Genomic DNA, 18,127 nt, shown 5'->3' on the forward strand with positions numbered 1-18,127 from the left:
ATCTGATGCAACTTTGTCTGTCAATACTGTCCCACTTACACATCTGATGTCATCTCTGACATAAGATGCAGCTTTGAAGTCAATACTGTCCCATTTACGCATCTGACGTCATCTCTCACATCTGATGCAACTTTGACTGTCAATACTGTCCCACTTACACATCTGATGTCATCTCTCACATCTGATGCAACTTCGACTGTCAATACTGTCCCACTTACACATCTGATGTCATCTCTCACATATGATGCTTACTTTGAAGTCAATACTGTCCCATTTACACATCTGATGTCATCTCTTACATCTGATGTAACTTTGACTGTCAATACTGTCCCACTTACACATCTGATGTCATGTCTCACATCTGATGCAACTTTGTCTGTCAATACTGTCCCACTTACACATCTGATGTCATCTCTCACATCTGATGCAACTTTGTCTGTCAATACTGTCCCACTTACACATCTGATGCAACTTTGACTGTCAATACTGTCCCACTTACACATCTGATGTCATCTCTCACATCTGATGCAACTTTGTCTGTCAATACTGTCCCACTTACACATCTGATGTCATCTCTGACATAAGATGCAGCTTTGAAGTCAATACTGTCCCATTTACGCATCTGACGTCATCTCTCACATCTGATGCAACTTTGACTGTCAATACTGTCCCACTTACACATCTGATGTAATCTCTCACATATGATGCTTACTTTGAAGTCAATACTGTCCCATTTACACATCTGATGTCATCTCTTACATCTGATGCAACTTTGACTGTCATTATTCTCCACTTACACATTGGATGTCCTCTGTCACATGTGATACAACTTTGACTGTCAATACTGTCCCATTTACACATCTGATATCATCTCTCACATCTAATGCAACTTTGACTGTCAATACTGTCCCACTTCCACACCTGATGTTCTATCTCACATCTGATGCAACTTTGACTGTCAATACTGTCCCACTTACACATCTGATGTCATCTCTCACATCTGATGCAACTTTGACTGTCAATACTGTCCCACTTACACATCTGATGTCATCTCTCACATCTGATGCAACTTTGACTGTCAATACTGTCCCACTTACACATCTGATGTCATCTCTCACATCTGATGCAACTTTGACTGTCAATACTGTCCCATTTATGCATCTAATGTCATCTCTCACATCTGATGCAACTTTGACTGTCAATACTGTCCCAATTAAACATCTGATGTCATCTCTCACATCTGATGCAACTTTAGAATAGAATATAATAGAAAGTACTTTATTGGTGCCTGGGGGAAATTCAGCACCACAGTTCGCTCACAATAGACAATAAACACATAGGTATTTTTTTACAAGTGAATAATATAAATACAGTCCATTATACAGCATTATTCACATGTGAATAATATAAATACAGTCTATTATACAGCATTATTCACATGTGAATAACATAAATACATTTACAGTACATGTACAGTCAAAAGGAACATATGCATTATACAGTCTGATGGCTGTCGGTATGAAGGACCTCCTGTGTCGTTCCATGTTGCATTTTGGGAGTCTGAGCCTTCCACTGAACGTGCTCATTCTCTCCGCCAGGTCCGAGTGTAGTGGGTGGGAGGTGTTGTCCATAATGGCTAGGAGCTTTGCTAGACTTCTCCTCTCTGACACCACCGCCAGTGAGTCTAGCTCCACTCCCACCACGTTACTGGCCTTCTCTACCAACTTGTCCAGTCTGTTTGCGTCCCTCGCCCTCAGCCCGCTGCCCCAGCAGGCCACGGCGTACAAGAAGGCGCCCGCCACCACCGACTGGTAGAACATCTTCAACATCTTTGTACAGAAGTTGAAGGATCCTAGCCTCCTGAGGAAGTAGAGGCAGCTCTGTCCCTTCTTGTAGAGTGCCTCAGCGTGTTTTGACCCATTCAGCTTGTTGTCCATGTGTACACCGAGGTATTTATAATCCTCAACCATGTCCACATCGCCCCCTCTGATGGAAACAGGGGTCGTCGGAGTACTCCTCCTCCTTCCCAGGTCCACAACCAGCTCCTTGGTCTCCATCACATTAAGCTGGAGGTGGTTCTTTCCACACCATGTGACAAAGTCCTCCACCAGTGTCCTGTATTCCTCATCATCACCATCCTCAATACACCCCACTATCGCAGAGTCATCAGAAAACTTCTAAAGGTGGCAGGACTCTGACTGATAGTGGAAATCGGTGGTGTAGATGGTGAAGAGGAAGGGGGAGAGGACTGTGCCCTGCAGGGCCCCGTGTTGCTGACTAGTCTGTCAGACACACAGTCCTGCAGTCGCACGTACTGTGGTCTGTCAGTCAGGTAATCAACAACCCAGGACACCAAGGGGGCCTCCACCTGCATTGTCTCCAACTTCACACCCAGTAGTCCGGGCCGTATGGTATCGAAAGCACCGGAGAAGTCAAAAAACATGACCCTCACACTGCTCGCAGGCTTGTCTAGGTGGGTGTGGGCTCGGTTCAGCAGGTAGATGACCGCGTCCTCCACTGCCACTCGAGGCTGGTCAACAAGCTGCTCAGCTTAGTTCTGCCTCTGCCTCTGTCAGTGCGTCTCTGCAGAACCCAGCATTGTCCCACCCACAGAACCATCTGATTGGTTACACGCAGAGCGGTGACGGCCAACGGGTTAGAAACAAAACAAATTGTGGAGGCGAGCGCACGCAGCAGCATTCGTGAGGGAGGGGCAGAGCGAGAGAGTCGAGAGACAGACAGGACACAAGAGAGAAATGCCGAAACGTAAATGCAACTTCACGGATCATTTGCGGAAAAGGTATCCGTGTTTTGGTCCTGGCCGTGACACATGGGAAGCAGAATGCACTGTGTGCAAAGCAGGAAGGTTTATATCCGTGGCAAATAAAAATCTACAAGCCCATATCGACACTACAAAGCACAAAACAGCTGTGCAGGGCAAGAGCTCGACTGCTGTTTTTTGTTTAAATTTAATTAACCTGTTTTGAGGCTTTATTTATGTGTACATTATATACAAGCAGTCATTTTAAATTCTTCTAACTCTGCACTTTTAGCAAAACTGTGAATGTTACAGAATACAAGTGTGACTTATTTTGTTATACTGTCAACCAGTGTTGGCGTTAACGCACTTTTTGTGTCTTTTTAAGCATTGAAATCAGAAAGGACGCAGATTTTTTTCAATTTTTTGCTTGATTTTATATTGTCTCGATTATCGCTTTCGCCAGTGTTTTGTTTTGTTTTTATTTACCGGGTCACATTTCCGTCCCCGTTTATTGCGTTTTTATTGGTCGTAAAGTTTTGATTCGCCGAAAGTTTTATCAATGACAAATACTGCCTCAGTTTGCACTGGGACAAGTTTTGCGCGAGGGGCTGTCAAAAGAAAGACTTGATGGTAAACACTAAGGTGAGTGTAAAGTCAACCTTTTTAACTTCATCCTGTGCCATGTCTCCAGTAAATGACTTGTTTTAGTCTTTGTGAGTCCATGGAAACTTCACTTTTATCTCTTGCTGTATCCACATCGTACCAGGATGGAGACAGGCTAGCTGTTAGCTTCAAGCTAACCAGCACCCGACCAGACTCCTCCACCCCAAAAACATACTTTTTAAAATTTGTTTTCTTTTATTATTATTTTTAATGAATGAAGTAACGTTTATGAAAACCTTTCTCCAAAATACAATTTAGAATGTGAGATATAACAGGATAATTTATCATTTGTTTTCAAAACGCTTACAAAAAAGTGGGACCCCAAAAATCTACTGTGGGACCCCATTTTTATGACTTGAGCATTTTGAAAATTCCTAGCGCCAACACTGCTGTCAACAGAGGAGAAAAAATGCTTTATTTAAATAAATATATTATTTATAAAGCAAGTTTGAGTATCATTGGCAAATTTTCACCTAGTCCCGGTCTTGGCATGCTGCCCGCCTTGGCACACATATATGTGTCCTCTTTTTGGGATTTCAGAATATGGTCAGCCAGGTAAGCATAAGGCTGCGGACTCCCCCCAAATTATAATAAACACCTCCCAGTCAACTACTAGTAACATTGCTATGAGCCCGTTGACGTTCTAGAAACATAAGCGGTAGCTCAGCTCGCTCGCAGTCCTTGAGGTGAAGGCTAATTAGCTTTTAGCGTAACGTTAGCTCACTGGGCGGTTGTGTGCGTGCGTGTGTGTTACGGACAGCAAAGCCCTGTCTGTCGGAGAGAATGACAAGCATTATTGACCTACAGTTAACAACCAATTTATTTCACATGACCTTTTTTCTGTGTTGAAGCAGCCAAAAACGACATTATGTTAAATGAAGAGTTTCTGTCTCTGATAGTTGATATAATAATGTAACTGCATCATAAAACCTACATGAACTCCATGGTGTTCAGGGATGAATAGTCTCTCCTATTGCTATTGTACTATTTTTTGCGCTATAGTAATGTAGCAGCCTAGTTTTGAATGGCAGGGTCCCTGCTATCACATGTTAATAAAAAATATAACATTTACATAATAAAAATCAACTACAGGCTTCCCAAATGCAGTAATAAATTAAGCATGATGAGTTGAGCATATGTCGGCATGTGGCCCCACTTTTAACTCTTTTTTTCAAACGCTTATTGCAAAAGCTTATCAATTTGACTTAGTAAGTCATTATTTTGTCATTATTTTGACACAGTAAGTCATTATTGTGACTTAGTAAATTACTAAGTCAAAATATTGACTTACTAAGTCATAATAATGACATACTTAGTGTTGTGGGACTATCAGAAACAAATTAGTCATTGAGAGTAGAAAGCAGGGCTCTGTCTGACACGCTGGGTCCGAGGATGCAACATGAAGTCATTACTGCAGTTTTGAGGGTGATTTATTTTCCATCTTGAGTACAAAACAATACATTACATGCAGATGGATTTGCAGGACTATATGGACCAGACTATGATGGAAAAAGATAGCCTGTTGTGGTCAACAGAAGTAACGGCACCCTACCTCACTCTCTCTCTATACAAGACAAAAGGATTCACAGGCAGGTGCAGGTGTTATTCATCCAGAAATCATTCAGCCCTAGACACACACACACACACACACACACACACGTAGCCACACCCACTATCCCAGGTGACAAGTGAGAAACAAATCCCTGCCTCTACACTTAGTATCTCAGGTAAGTAGGACTGTTTTGTGTTTTGTTTTTACTACTTCACCGCAGTCTGTAGTCTATTGCCTCCCCCCCAGGCTGTGGTGGCAGCGATGAGGTGGAGACCTGATGGTGATGGCGACAGGCCATCACCCACCCACCCCGTCCCATAAAATGAAGCGCACATTTGTAGTTATTTCCCCATATTTCTGCACAATAACTCAGATATGTAACACTAGTGAGCAGTACAGAATATGAAGTGATTTTTGGTCTAGAACAGGGGTCGGCAACCCAAAATGTTGAAAGAGCCATATTGGACCAAAAATACAAAAACAAATCTGTCTGGAGCCGCAAACAATTAAAAGCCATATTACATACAGATAGTGTGTCATGAGATATAAATTGAATTAAAGGCCTACTGAAATGAATTTTTTTTTATTTAAACGGGGATAGCAGATCTATTCTATGTGTCATACTTGATCATTTCGCGATATTGCCATATTTTTGCTGAAAGGATTTAGTATAGAACAACGACGATAAAGATTGCAACTTTTGGTATCTGATAAAAAAAAGGCTTGCACCTACCGGAAGTAGCGTGACGTAGTCAGTTGAACATATACGCAAAGTTCCCTATTGTTTACAATGATGGCCGCATGAAGTGAGAGAGATTCGGACCGAGAAAGCGACAATTTCCCCATTAATTTGAGCGAGGATGAAAGATTTGTGGATGAGTAAAGTGCAAGTGAAGGACTAGTGGGGAGTTGAAGCTATTCAGATAGGGAAGATGCTGTGAGAGCCGGGGGTGACCTGATATTCAGCTGGGAATGACTACAACAGTAAATAAACACAAGACATATATATACTCTATTAGCCACAACACAACCAGGCTTATATTTAATATGCCACAAATTAATCCTGCATAAAAACACCTGCGTGTTTGTTATGCTAGCTCCTAGCTCCTCTGCTAGCTCCTAGCTCCATAGAACACGCCAATACAATTCAAACACCTGATCAACACACACAATCACTCAGCCCAAAAGACCGTTTACCTAACCCAAGGTTCATAAAGCTTATATATTTTTAAAAAGTTACGTACGTGACGCGCACATACGGTCAAGTTATCGAATGTTTAGCAGCCAAGGCTGCATACTCACGGTACCTGATATTCAGCTGGGAATGACTACAACAGTAAATAAACACAAGACATATATATACTCTATTAGCCACAACACAACCAGGCTTATATTTAATATGCCACAAATTAATCCTGCATAATAACACCTGCGTGTTTGTTATGCTAGCTCCTAGCTCCTCTGCTAGCTCCTAGCTCCATAGAACACGCCAATACAATTCAAACACCCGATCAACACACACAATCACTCAGCCCAAAAGACCGTTCACCTAACCCAAGGTTCATAAAGCTTATATATTTTTAAAAAGTTACGTACGTGACGCGCACGTACGGTACGGTACGTGTTATGCTAGCTCCTAGCTCCTCTGCTAGCTCCTAGCTCCATAGAACACGCCAATACAATTCAAACACATGATCAACACACACAATCACTCAGCCCAAAAGACCGTTCACCTAACCCAAGGTTCATAAAGCTTATATATTTAAAAAAAGTTACGTACATACGCAAAAAAAAGCCAAAGCTGCATACTCACAGTAGCACGTCTGCGTCTTTGTCATCCAAATCAAAGTAATCCTGGTAAGAGTCTGTGTTGTCCCAGTTCTCTACAGGCGTCTGTGTATCCAAATCAAAAGTCCTCCTGGTTAGAGTCTCTGTTATCCGAGTTCTTCCATCTTGACTGCATCTTTCGGGAATGTAAACAAAGAAGCGCCGGCTGTGTACTGTTGTGGCTGACTACGTTCGAAAAATACGTCCATTTCGCACCGACAACTTTCTTCTTTGCTTGCTCGGCTTCCTTCTCCATAATGCAATGAACATGATTGAAACAGATTCACGAACACAGATGTCCAGAATACTGTGGAATTATAAAATGAAAACAGAGCTTTTTCGTATCGGCTTCAATGTGGAAGGCATACCCGTGTTCGTCGGGCTACGTCACACGCATACGTCATCCTCAGAGGCGTTTCGAACCGGAAGTTTAGCGGCAAATTTAAAATGTCACTTTATAAGTTAACCCGGCCGTATTGGCATGTGTTATAATGTTAAGATTTCATCATTGATATATAAACTATCAGACTGCGTGGTCGGTAGTAGTGGGTTTCAGTAGGCCTTTAAGGGAAACTAAATGAGCTCAAATATAGCTACAAATGAGGCATAATGCTGCAATATGTACATATAGCTAGCCTAAATAGCATGTTAGCATTGATTAGCTTGCAGTCATGCAGTGACCAAATATGTCTGATTAGCACTCCACACAAGTCAATAACATCAACAAAACTTACCTTTGTGCATTCATGCACAACGTTAAAAGTTTGGTGGACAGAATGAGACAGAAAAAGTGGCATAAAACACGTCCTAGGAAGTCGGAGAAAGTTATACTTGTAAACAAACTACGGTGAGTTCAAGGACCGCCAAAATTAGTAGGACAAAACGGCGCTCGCCAAATACTCAAATCAGTGAAGCATGTTTAATATAAACAGTGTGCTTTATAACAATTAGGGAGGTTTGTGTCATGTTTGTCCTCCTACGGAAACCATATTAAAACACAAACTTTTTTTTTTCCTCATCTTTTTCCATTTTTCATACATTTTTTAAAAAGCTCCTGAGAGCCACTAGGGCGGCGCTAAAGAGCCGCATGCGGCTCTAGAGCCGCGGGTTGCCGACCCCTGGTCTAGAACATGTTTTGCTTCGTTATTGACGTGTTTCTTGCTACTTTATGTTGTATATTTTTTACATGAGGTTTCCAGTTCATTTGATCATCTATCATATGATTACAAAGACCACAACGTGAGCTCCAGCAATCAGTGAGACTAAAGTCTGTCCCTGAAGCCGCTGCTCCTTCTTAAAGTTGTGTTTCAACTTCTATGCTAATGTTGGCCAAATGTCTTTATTTTGTTTTTCTGGGCTCCACTTCCAGCTATGTGAGGGGGAAGAGGCACAACAGTGATTGGACAATTATGTTGTGAGGAGCCTGACTTTCGCCATGATGGATGGACAGGCACACTCACGCACACACACGTACACAAACACACACAGACATACACAAACACTCGTAGACAAACACACACAGGACCCCGGTCCACAAAGGCGGATTGTCCCATGCAGGATTATATCGTGTACTGTTGCATCCCTACTATTTTCTATATATATATATTTTTGCCATGTTGGATCAAGTTAATGTACGCTAACAGCTGATCACCATGATCAACCTGAAATGAATCAAAATCATACAACCGCGTATGAACCATCCCTATGAACAACACAAATATTATGCATCGTAATTTAACACATTGAACTTGTTTGTGTTCCTCAGACGTCCAGCAGCTGATTGGTCACCCTGAAGGACTTCCGCCTCAGCTGCAGGGAGGAAGTTCCACTTTGAAGCAGGAGACTCCACAGCTACTTCACATTAAAAAGGAAGAGGATGAACTCTGCATCACTCAGGAGGGAGAGTGTCTTCAGTGGTCAGAGGAAGGTGATACCACCAAGTTGCCACTGACTGTTGTCTTTGTGAAGACTGAGGATGATGAAGAGAAACCACAAGTGGACAACTTTTTAGCTTCACTATCAGATAGTGAGGCTGAAGACGAGGTTGAAGTAACTTTGAGTAGCGATACAGACTGTGAAGGTGATATGAGGACTCACACTGACAACAAAACTGACTGCTTTAAAAAGAAGAAATGTAAAACAACTTTGAGCTGTTTAGTTTCTGGTACAAAATGTTCTAAAAAGAGCAGTTTGACTGAAGACATGAGAACACACACCGGAGAAAAAACTTTAGATTGTTCAGATTGTGGTAAAAGCTTTTGTTACAAGAGCAGTTTGACACAACATCTGAGAACACACACGGGAAAAAGACCATTTTATTGTTCAGTCTGCGGTAAAAGCTTTTCACACAAGAGCAGTTTGACTCAACACATGAGAACACACACAGGCGAAAAACCATATAATTGTACAGTTTGTGGTGAGGGCTTTTCTACAAGCACCAGTTTGACTCGACACATGAGAACGCACACAGGAGAAAGGCCATTTGATTGTTCAGTCTGCGGTAAAAGCTTTTCACACAAGGCCAGTTTGACTCATCACATGAGAACACACACAGGCGAAAAACCATATAATTGTACGGTTTGCCGGAAGGGCTTTTCTAAAAACAGCAAGTTGACTCAACACCTGAGAACGCACACAGGAGAAAGACCGTTTTATTGTTCACTTTGTGGTAAAAGCTTTTCTCACAAGAGCGGTTTGACTGAACACATCAAATCACACGGAGGTGAAAGACAATGCATTTGTCCAGTTTGCAGCAAAAGTATACACAAGAGCAGTTTGGCTAAACACATGAGAACGCACACAGGTGAAAGACCATTTTATTGCTCAGTATGCGGTAAAGGCTTTACGCAACGGTGCCATTTGACTAAACATATGCGTACCCACACAGGAGAAAAACAATTCAATTGTTCAGTTTGTGGTAAAAACTTTACCCAACGGTACCATTTGACACAACACATGAGAACACACACTGGAGAAAAACCATTTAGTTGTTCAGTTTGCTGTAAAAGCTTTTCTCACAGTGGAAATTTGCCTCAACACATGAGAACGCACACTGGAGAAAAACCCTTCAGTTGTTCATTTTGTAGAAAAAGCTTTTCCAGCAATCTCAATTTGACTCGACACAAAAGGGAACACGTGGGATAAAAAGAACACACGTCTGTTTGCAGTATACGTTATTCTCAAAGTAGCATGACGTGTTGTAACACGAAAATACACACAAGAGAAAATAAATGTACTCCTCCAATTCATAGTGAACGCATTTTATCGACATATTTTGACTGAACACATTTGTCATACACCCTGGAGAAACCCTTTCAGTCGTTCATTTTGCCGTCAAATACATACTTGATGAAATGTCCAATGAGAACATACACAGGAGAAAACCTGTGTAAATACTTAGTTTGTCGCCCAGAAGACAGATAAGACTAGGTGTGTAACGGTTCGTGTATTTGTATTGAACCGTTTCGGTACAGGGGTTTTGGTTCGGTTCGGAGGTGTACCGAACGAGTTTCCACACGAACATATTAAGTAGCCGCCTCCGCTTCCTTCTGCCTCTGTTTCTGTCAGTACTCTACCCAGCATTGTCCCACCCACACAACCATCTGATTAGTTACAAACAGAGCGGTAACAGCCAATCAGCAGTGCGTATTCAGAGCGGTAACAGCCAATCAGCAGTGCGTATTCAGAGCGCATGTAGTCAGTGCTTAGCGTTTAGCAGGTAACCATCAGGCTGCGGACTCTCCCCAAATGATAATAAACACCTCCCAGTCAACTACTAGTAACATCACTATGAGCCCGTTGACCTTCTAGAAATATAAAAGGCAGCTCAGCTCGCTCGCAGTCCTGGCTTGAGGTGAAGGCTAATTAGCTTTTAGCGTAATGTTAGCTAAGTTTGCGGTGTATGTGTGTGTGTGTGTTACGGACAGCAAAGCCCTGTCTGTCTGTTATTTCACTTTACCTTTTTCTGTGTGGATTGAGCTGTGTTGAAGCAATAAAAAAGGACATTATGTTAAATGAAGAGTTTCTGTCTCTGATAGTTGATATAATAATGTAAGTGCATCATTAAGCCTACATGAACTCCATGGTGTTCAGGGATGAATAGTCTCTCCTATTGCTATTGTACCATTTTTTCAGCTATAGTTACATAAATCATTAGTAATGCAGCAGCCTAGTTTTGAATGGCAGGGTCCCTGCTATCACATGTTGATAAAAATATAACATTTACATAATAAATCAAATACAGGCTTCCCAAATGCTGTAATAAATTAAGCATGATGAGTTGACTTGAAACTGTTTAATGTTGCACTTTTTATATGTAGAAGAAAAGTTTTGTCCTTTTATTAAATCTGAGCAAAAACTTGAGGCAGTTTACCGTTGATTAACGTGGGCAGAATTATTATAGTGTTCCCAATGTTAAAAGGATGAAGCCATTGTTTACAAATTTGGTAAATAAATAACCAAAAAATGTATGTTTTGTTGTTTTCTTACTGTACCGAAAATAAACCGAACTGTGACCTCTAAACCGAGGTACGTACCGAACCGAAATTGTTGTGTACCGTTACACCCCTAGATAAGACACATACAAATATGCACGGAGAAAAACTATTTATTTGCTTAGTTTGTGGTAAAACGTTTGAACAGAGACTAGGTTCTAGATCCTCTTTTGTTCCAAAGTAGTCGTGGTCTCTCTGCCATGATTAGTGGCAGCAAACACACAACTCTCCCGATGCTGTTGTTGATGAAAGTAGCGTGAGATTGCATCAATGCGCCCAGATACTAAATTGCTGATAGAGGACTTAAAATAACCAAAATAGTGTATTTAAAACAAGTTATAATTTTGTCTGTCACTAATTGTGTATAAAATGGTGTTTGTGTTTTGTAGATATTTTAAAATGCTTATTGGTGGCATAGTTGACTCCCCATTACCCTCATGCTCGGTTTTCAAGCAACAAGTATCGCCACCCTCGCCCGTCCCCTCTCGCTATTTGTGTGGAAGAGAGTCCAGCCCCTCTCGAGAGGACCGGTTCCAGACCCCTTGCTGTGCGTTGAATTAGGTTTGACTAGATTCAGCCGGAACTTCTCCACCTGGCACTCAAGCTCCTTACCCCCCAGCGAGTTGACGTTCCACGTCCCAAGAGCTAGCTTCTGTGGTCCAGGATCAGACCTCCGAGGACCCTGCCTTTTGAGTAGTGAGCCCATTGGAGGCGGGGACCCTCGTTTCCTCTTCATGGGGCCAGGCGCTTGCCATTGAGCCTTACCTCCAAGCCTGGCTCCACAAGGGGACCCGGGTGACCCGCTTTTGGGCGGGAAAATCTGTCTTTCTCGTAAATGACTTTGAGTTGCTCTTTTTCTGGTCCCTCACCTAAGACATGTGACATGCACACTCCCCTACAACCATCAGGTGGCAGAACAGAGAGCTTTTTCATTCAAAAATGTGTTCTGTAAAAACTAATGTAATGTGTTCCAATAGGAAAAATGCACATTAAAAGTTATAAATAGCCAATATTTGTCATGTCTTTTACTGGGGTAACAAAATGGCCAAAAATATAATCGAAATATCTGGTATCACCAATCAGTACCTGGCATATGAAGAGGAGGAGAAGAAAAGGAGAATAGACCGGAACGGGGTGTCAAACAGGTTTTTTTTATTGAGGGCCACATTGCTATTATGACTCCCCTTAGAGGGCCACATTAATTTATGTGGCGGACTACGATAAATGACATCCTAACTCTAACATTTAACCTACTCAGTGGCCTAGTGGACCTACTCAGTGGCCTAGTGGTTAGAGTGTCCGCCCTGAGATCGGTAGGTTGCGAGTTCAAACCCCGGCCGAGTCATACCAAAGACTATAAAAATGGGAGCCATTACCTCCCTGCTTGGCACTCAGCATCAAGGGTTGGAATTGGGGGTTAAATCACCAAAAATGATTCCCGGGCGCGGCTACGCTGCTGCCCACTGCTCCCCTCACCTCCCAGGGGGTGATCAAGGGGATGGGTCAAATGCAGAGGACAAATTTCACCACACCTAGTGTGTGTGTGACAATCATTGGTACTTTAACTTTTAACTTTATCCCAGACCACATTAAATGATGTGACGGACCAAAATAAATGATGTGGCGGGCTACATTAAATGATGTGGAAGACCACATTCAATAATGATGGGCCAAATTAAATGTTGTGGCAGACTATATTAAATAACATGGCGGACCACATTAAATAATGTGACGGGTCACGTCAAATGATGTGGCGGACTACTTTAAATAATGTGGATGACCACATTAAATGACGTGGGGAACCACTTTAAATGATGTGAAAGACTACTTTGAATAATGTGACGACCACATTAAATGATATGGTGAACCACTTTAAATAATGTGACGGACTAAATAAATGAAGTGGCAAACCACTTTAAATAATGTGACAGACTATATTAAATGACATGGCGGACCGCGTTAAATGATGTGGCGGACTACATAAAATGAAGTGGCGGACCAGGTTAATTGACATCACAGACCACATTAAATTATGTGGCAGACCACTTTAAATGAGAAGGAGGGCCATAGTAAATGACATGGCAGGCCACATTAAATCATGTGGAAGACCACATTAAATGATGTGCCGGACCACATTAAGTAATGTGATGGGCCACCATAAATGAGGTGGCGGACCGCAATAAATGATATGGCAGACCACATGAAATAATGTGACGGGCCACATCAAAAGATGTGGCGGACTACTTTGAATAATGTGACGACCACGTTAAATGATGTGGGGAACCACTTTAAATAATGTGACGAACCACATGAAATGATATAACGGACCACTTTAAATGACATGTCGGACCACGTCAAATGATGTGGCGGGCCACATAAAATAAAGTGGCGGGCCAAATCTGGCCCCAGTACCTTGAGTTTGACACCTGTGAGAGAAACTCTGCGTTGCGCCGTCCCACTGCACTTGGTCCCATCGGCCAGCTCGGTAGAATGCGTGTCGGGCTGGAATGTGTCGTCAAAGCTCTGGAACTTGGCGATGTCGTTCATAATATGAGATGTCGAGAGAGAGAGATAGAGAGAGAGAGAGAGAGAGAGAGAGAGAGAGAGAGAGAGAGAGAGAGAGAGAGAGAGAGAGAGAGAGAGAGAGAGAGAGAGAGAGAGAGAGAGAGAGAGAGAGAGAGAGATCAGAAGGCATAAGAAAAAGTATCTGCATTTGATTGTTTACATTTGATTATTAACAATCCGGGGAGGGTGTTAGTTTAGGGTTGTAGCTGCCTGGAGGTGAACTTTTAGTGCGGTTTTGAAGGAGGATAGAGATGCCCTTTCTTTTACACCTGTTGGGAGCGCATTCCATATTGATGTGGCATAGAAGGAGAATGAGTTAAGACCTTGCTGTAAAAGGAAGTAGTTTGACATGTACTTCGGTATCAGGGAGGTGTAGCGGATTTTATAGACTAGGCTCAGTGCAAGTTGTTTTACTCTGTCCTCCACCCTGAGCCAGCCCACTTTAGAGAAGTGGGTAGGAGTGAGGTGTGATCTGGGGTGGAGGTCTAGAAGTAATCTGACTAGCTTGTTCTGGGATGTTTGGAGTTTAGATTTGAGGGTTTTGGAGGTGCTAGGGTACCAGGAGGTGCATGCGTAATCGAAAAAGGGTTGAACGAGAGTTCCCGCTAGAATCTTCAAGGTGCTTTTGTTGACCAGAGAGGAGATTCTGTAGAGAAATCTCGTTCGTTGGTTGGCCTTTTTGATTACCTTGGTTGCCATTTTATCACAGGAAAGATTAGCCTCTAGAATGGAACCTAGGTAGGATGAATCTCCTCTCTGGTCAACAAAAGCACCTTGAAGATTCTAGCGGGAACTCTCGTTCAACCCTTTTTCGATTACGCATGCACCTCCTGGTACCCTAGCACCTCCAAAACCCTCAAATCTAAACTCCAAACATCTCAGAACAAGCTAGTCAGATTACTTCTAGACCTCCACCCCAGATCACACCTCACTCCTACCCACTTCTCCAAAGTGGGCTGGCTCAAGGTGGAGGACAGAGTAAAACAACTTGCACTGAGCCTCGTCTATAAAATCTGCTACACCTCCTCTCTCTCTCTCTCTCTCTCTCTCTCTCTCTCTCTCTCTCTCTCTCTCTCTCTCTCTCTCTCTCTCTCTCTCTCTCTCTCTCTACCTCTCTCTCTCTACCTCTCTCTCTACTACTTTCTGTACATATCCTACTAAGTCAGACCTACACTGTTCCAAAATCCATTTCTCTGTTCTCAATTGTTGATGACTGATGATAACAATCAAACCTAACCCCCCCCCCCCCTTCCACACCCCGGATTGTAAATAATTCAATGTGATTATCTTGTGTGATGACTGTATTATGATGATAGTATATATCTGATAGTATATATCTGTATCATGAATAAATTCAAGTGGACCTCGACTTAAACAAGTTGAAAAACTTATTCGGGTGTTACCATTTAGTGGTCAATTGTACGGAATATGTACTTCACTGTGCAACCTACTAATAAAAGTCTCAATCAATCAATCCTGGTGATAACAATGTCACCCACTTTTATCGTGAAGTCATTGACTTTTTTAAGGTTGATGTTGGACCATAACCTGATGAGCTGAGGGGTGGGAGTACATACGTTTTTACTTCTTCTCACTCCTTTTCGGATATGTTTACATTAATGTTTATTTTCATTTCTTGTTTCTTTTTGCTTTTTATTATTACTATTATTATTATTATTATTGTTTTTGTTATTCATTCTTGAATGGCTTTTTTGTTGTTTTTTGCAAAATGTGTTTGTTTTTGTTTTGTCTACATATTCGAAATAAACATGAAAGAAAGAAAGAAAGAAAGAAGGCTTCGTGCGTTGCGGTGGAGATGTATTCAAAGTCTCATCAGACACATTTGACCTTTGACCTTGTAGGTATATTTATTGTAGCGGCAGTAATGTAACTTTGCTGCCGCTCTACACACAGGAATGACTCATGACCCCGGAACAGGAAGTATAGGTGTCAGATAACACAGAGGTAAACACTGCCCTCTATCTCATTCCTATTATCTCCAAATCAAAGCCAACATCGAAGCCTGTCAATAACACCATCAGGATGGGTCTGCTCAATGTCAGGTCTCTGAATAGCAAATCATTTTTAGTCAATGATTTTATTAGCACTTCTAAACTTGACTTTATGTTTTTAACTGAAACATGGCTGGAACAAAATAACAGTGCAAGCATTCTGATCGAGACAGCACCCCCCAACTATAACTTCATTGATATATGTAGATCGGGGAAAAGAGGTGGAGGGGTTGCTGCTATATTTAAAAACATGTTTCAGGGGAAACAGATGTCACTCGGTGAGTTTACATCATTTGAATACCTGTGTGCTGTGTTGAAATGCTCTCCCAAAATTCTCTTGTTAATTATCTACAGGCCACCTAAATATTCTGCAAAATTTTTTGATGATTTTACTGAACTATTGTCTAGCATCTCCACTGACTTTGACTGCCTGGTTATAACTGGTGATTTTAATTTTCATATTGACGATTTAAATGACAAGGGCGCAAAAGAACTTTTTACTATTTTAGACACATTTGAACTGTCTCAACATGTGAAAGAGGCTACACATTATAAGGGACACACCCTGGACCTGATTATCACAAAAGGTCTCAATGTTTCTGATGTTCTTGTGATTGATCCTTCATTGTCTGATCATTTCTGTGTTTTCTTTAATATTTCTGTAATTCCGGACACACAAACAGAATCAAAGAATGTCAAAAAGCGGTACATAAATGAACATGCTAATGTCCTCTTTAAAAACGCCATCTCCTCACTACCACCTCTAAACCCATGTCATGCTGATGATCTTGTAAGCAACTTTAATTCCAAAATTGTGAATATCATAGATATCATTGCACCTGTTACAGTTAAAACGATTTCTGGCAAGCAAAAGGCACCCTGGAGAAAATCTGCTGCTGTAACAGCCCAGAGAAGAGAGTGCAGGAAGGCTGAACGAATCTGGCGGAATACAAAACTTCATATTCACCATGACATCTATAAAGAGAGCCTCCAGGCCTACAATTTAGTCTTAAAAAGTGCTAGAGAAACATTCTTCTCCAATATCATAAACAGCAACACAAATAAGGCCAAAACCCTATTCACAATCGTTGACAGACTGACTAAACCCCCAACACAAATACCAGCCGAACTCCATTCCACGCAGAAATGCAATGACTTTGCATTCTTTTATACTGATAAAATTGAAGGCATCAGACGCACCATCAATATCTCAAGTAAAAAAGTTGGATCACCACCCCATTTAGGCAAAAGTAACACAGCAATGATGGCAAGCTTTAATGCCATAGACTCTAAAACTCTAGTGGAAACGGTGACAGCTCTAAAGTCATCCACCTGCTGCCTTGATGTTTTACCTACCAACTTCTTTAAGAATGTTTTTGACTGCCTATCAACAGACATCTTGCAAATAGTTAATAATTCTATTAAATCGGGCAATTTCCCGAAGGCTTTCAAAACTGCAGTCATTAAACCTCTTCTAAAAAAGCAGAGCCTAGATGCCTCTATTATCAACAACTACAGACCAATTTCAAATCTACCATTCATAAGTAAAATAATTGAGAAAGTTGTCCTCCAACAACTAAATCACTTCTTGGCTTCTACTGGCTGCCACAACAACTTCCAGTCAGGATTTCGACCTCTTCATAGCACAGAGACGGCCCTTCTTAAAGTTATAAATGACATCCGTCTAAACACAGACTCTGGCAAAACTTCAGTATTAATGCTTTTGGACCTCAGTGCTGCATTTGACACTGTCGACCACTCAATACTTTTGGACAGGTTGGAAAACTGGGTGGGGATCTCAGGCACAGTTTTAAGCTGGTTCAAGTCATATCTACAAGATAGGAACTATTTTGTTTCCATTGGTGACTTTGTATCAGAACCAACCAACGTAACGTGTGGAGTCCCCCAAGGTTCAATCTTGGGGCCGACTTTATTTAACATCTATATGCTCCCACTAGGACAAATCATGCAAAATAATAACATTGACCATCATTGCTATGCCGATGACACCCAAATCTATGTAGCGCTATCACCAAATGACTATCGCCCCATAGATCTTCTGTGCCAGTGCATTGAGCAAGTCAAACACTGGATGTGCCAAAATTTCCTACAACTAAATGAAGATAAAACTGAGATAATTGTTTTTGGTGCTAAAAAAGAAAGGTTTAAAGTCATCCAACACCTTCAATCACTGTCCCTGAAAACCTCAAATAAAGCCAGAAATCTTGGGGTTATTTTAGATTCTGATTTACAT

At 41.7% G+C, this 18,127-nt stretch overlaps 2 protein-coding genes across 3 annotated transcripts in view; both read left to right on the plus strand.

Moving 5' to 3' along the window:
• The window catches only part of LOC133632246 (zinc finger protein OZF-like), a 14,851-nt gene extending 2,553 nt beyond the window's left edge, over positions 1 to 12,298 (plus strand). The window contains exons 2-3 of one of the 2 annotated variants that reach the window (XM_062024579.1): positions 8,569 to 8,883; positions 11,686 to 12,298. In XM_062024579.1, coding sequence (XP_061880563.1) covers positions 8,569 to 8,883; positions 11,686 to 11,714 — 344 coding nt within the window. In that variant the 3' untranslated portion in view covers positions 11,715 to 12,298. Of the gene's footprint in view, positions 1 to 8,568 lie in introns of both variants that reach the window. The other variant, XM_062024578.1, reaches the window with a different exon arrangement.
• The window catches only part of LOC133632267 (gastrula zinc finger protein XlCGF17.1-like), a 144,097-nt gene that overhangs the window by 60,457 nt on the left and 65,513 nt on the right, over positions 1 to 18,127 (plus strand). The window lies entirely within an intron of this gene.

This window comes from Entelurus aequoreus, linkage group LG17 (assembly GCF_033978785.1).
Source record: "Entelurus aequoreus isolate RoL-2023_Sb linkage group LG17, RoL_Eaeq_v1.1, whole genome shotgun sequence".
In the NCBI taxonomy this organism is placed as follows: domain Eukaryota; kingdom Metazoa; phylum Chordata; class Actinopteri; order Syngnathiformes; family Syngnathidae; genus Entelurus; species Entelurus aequoreus.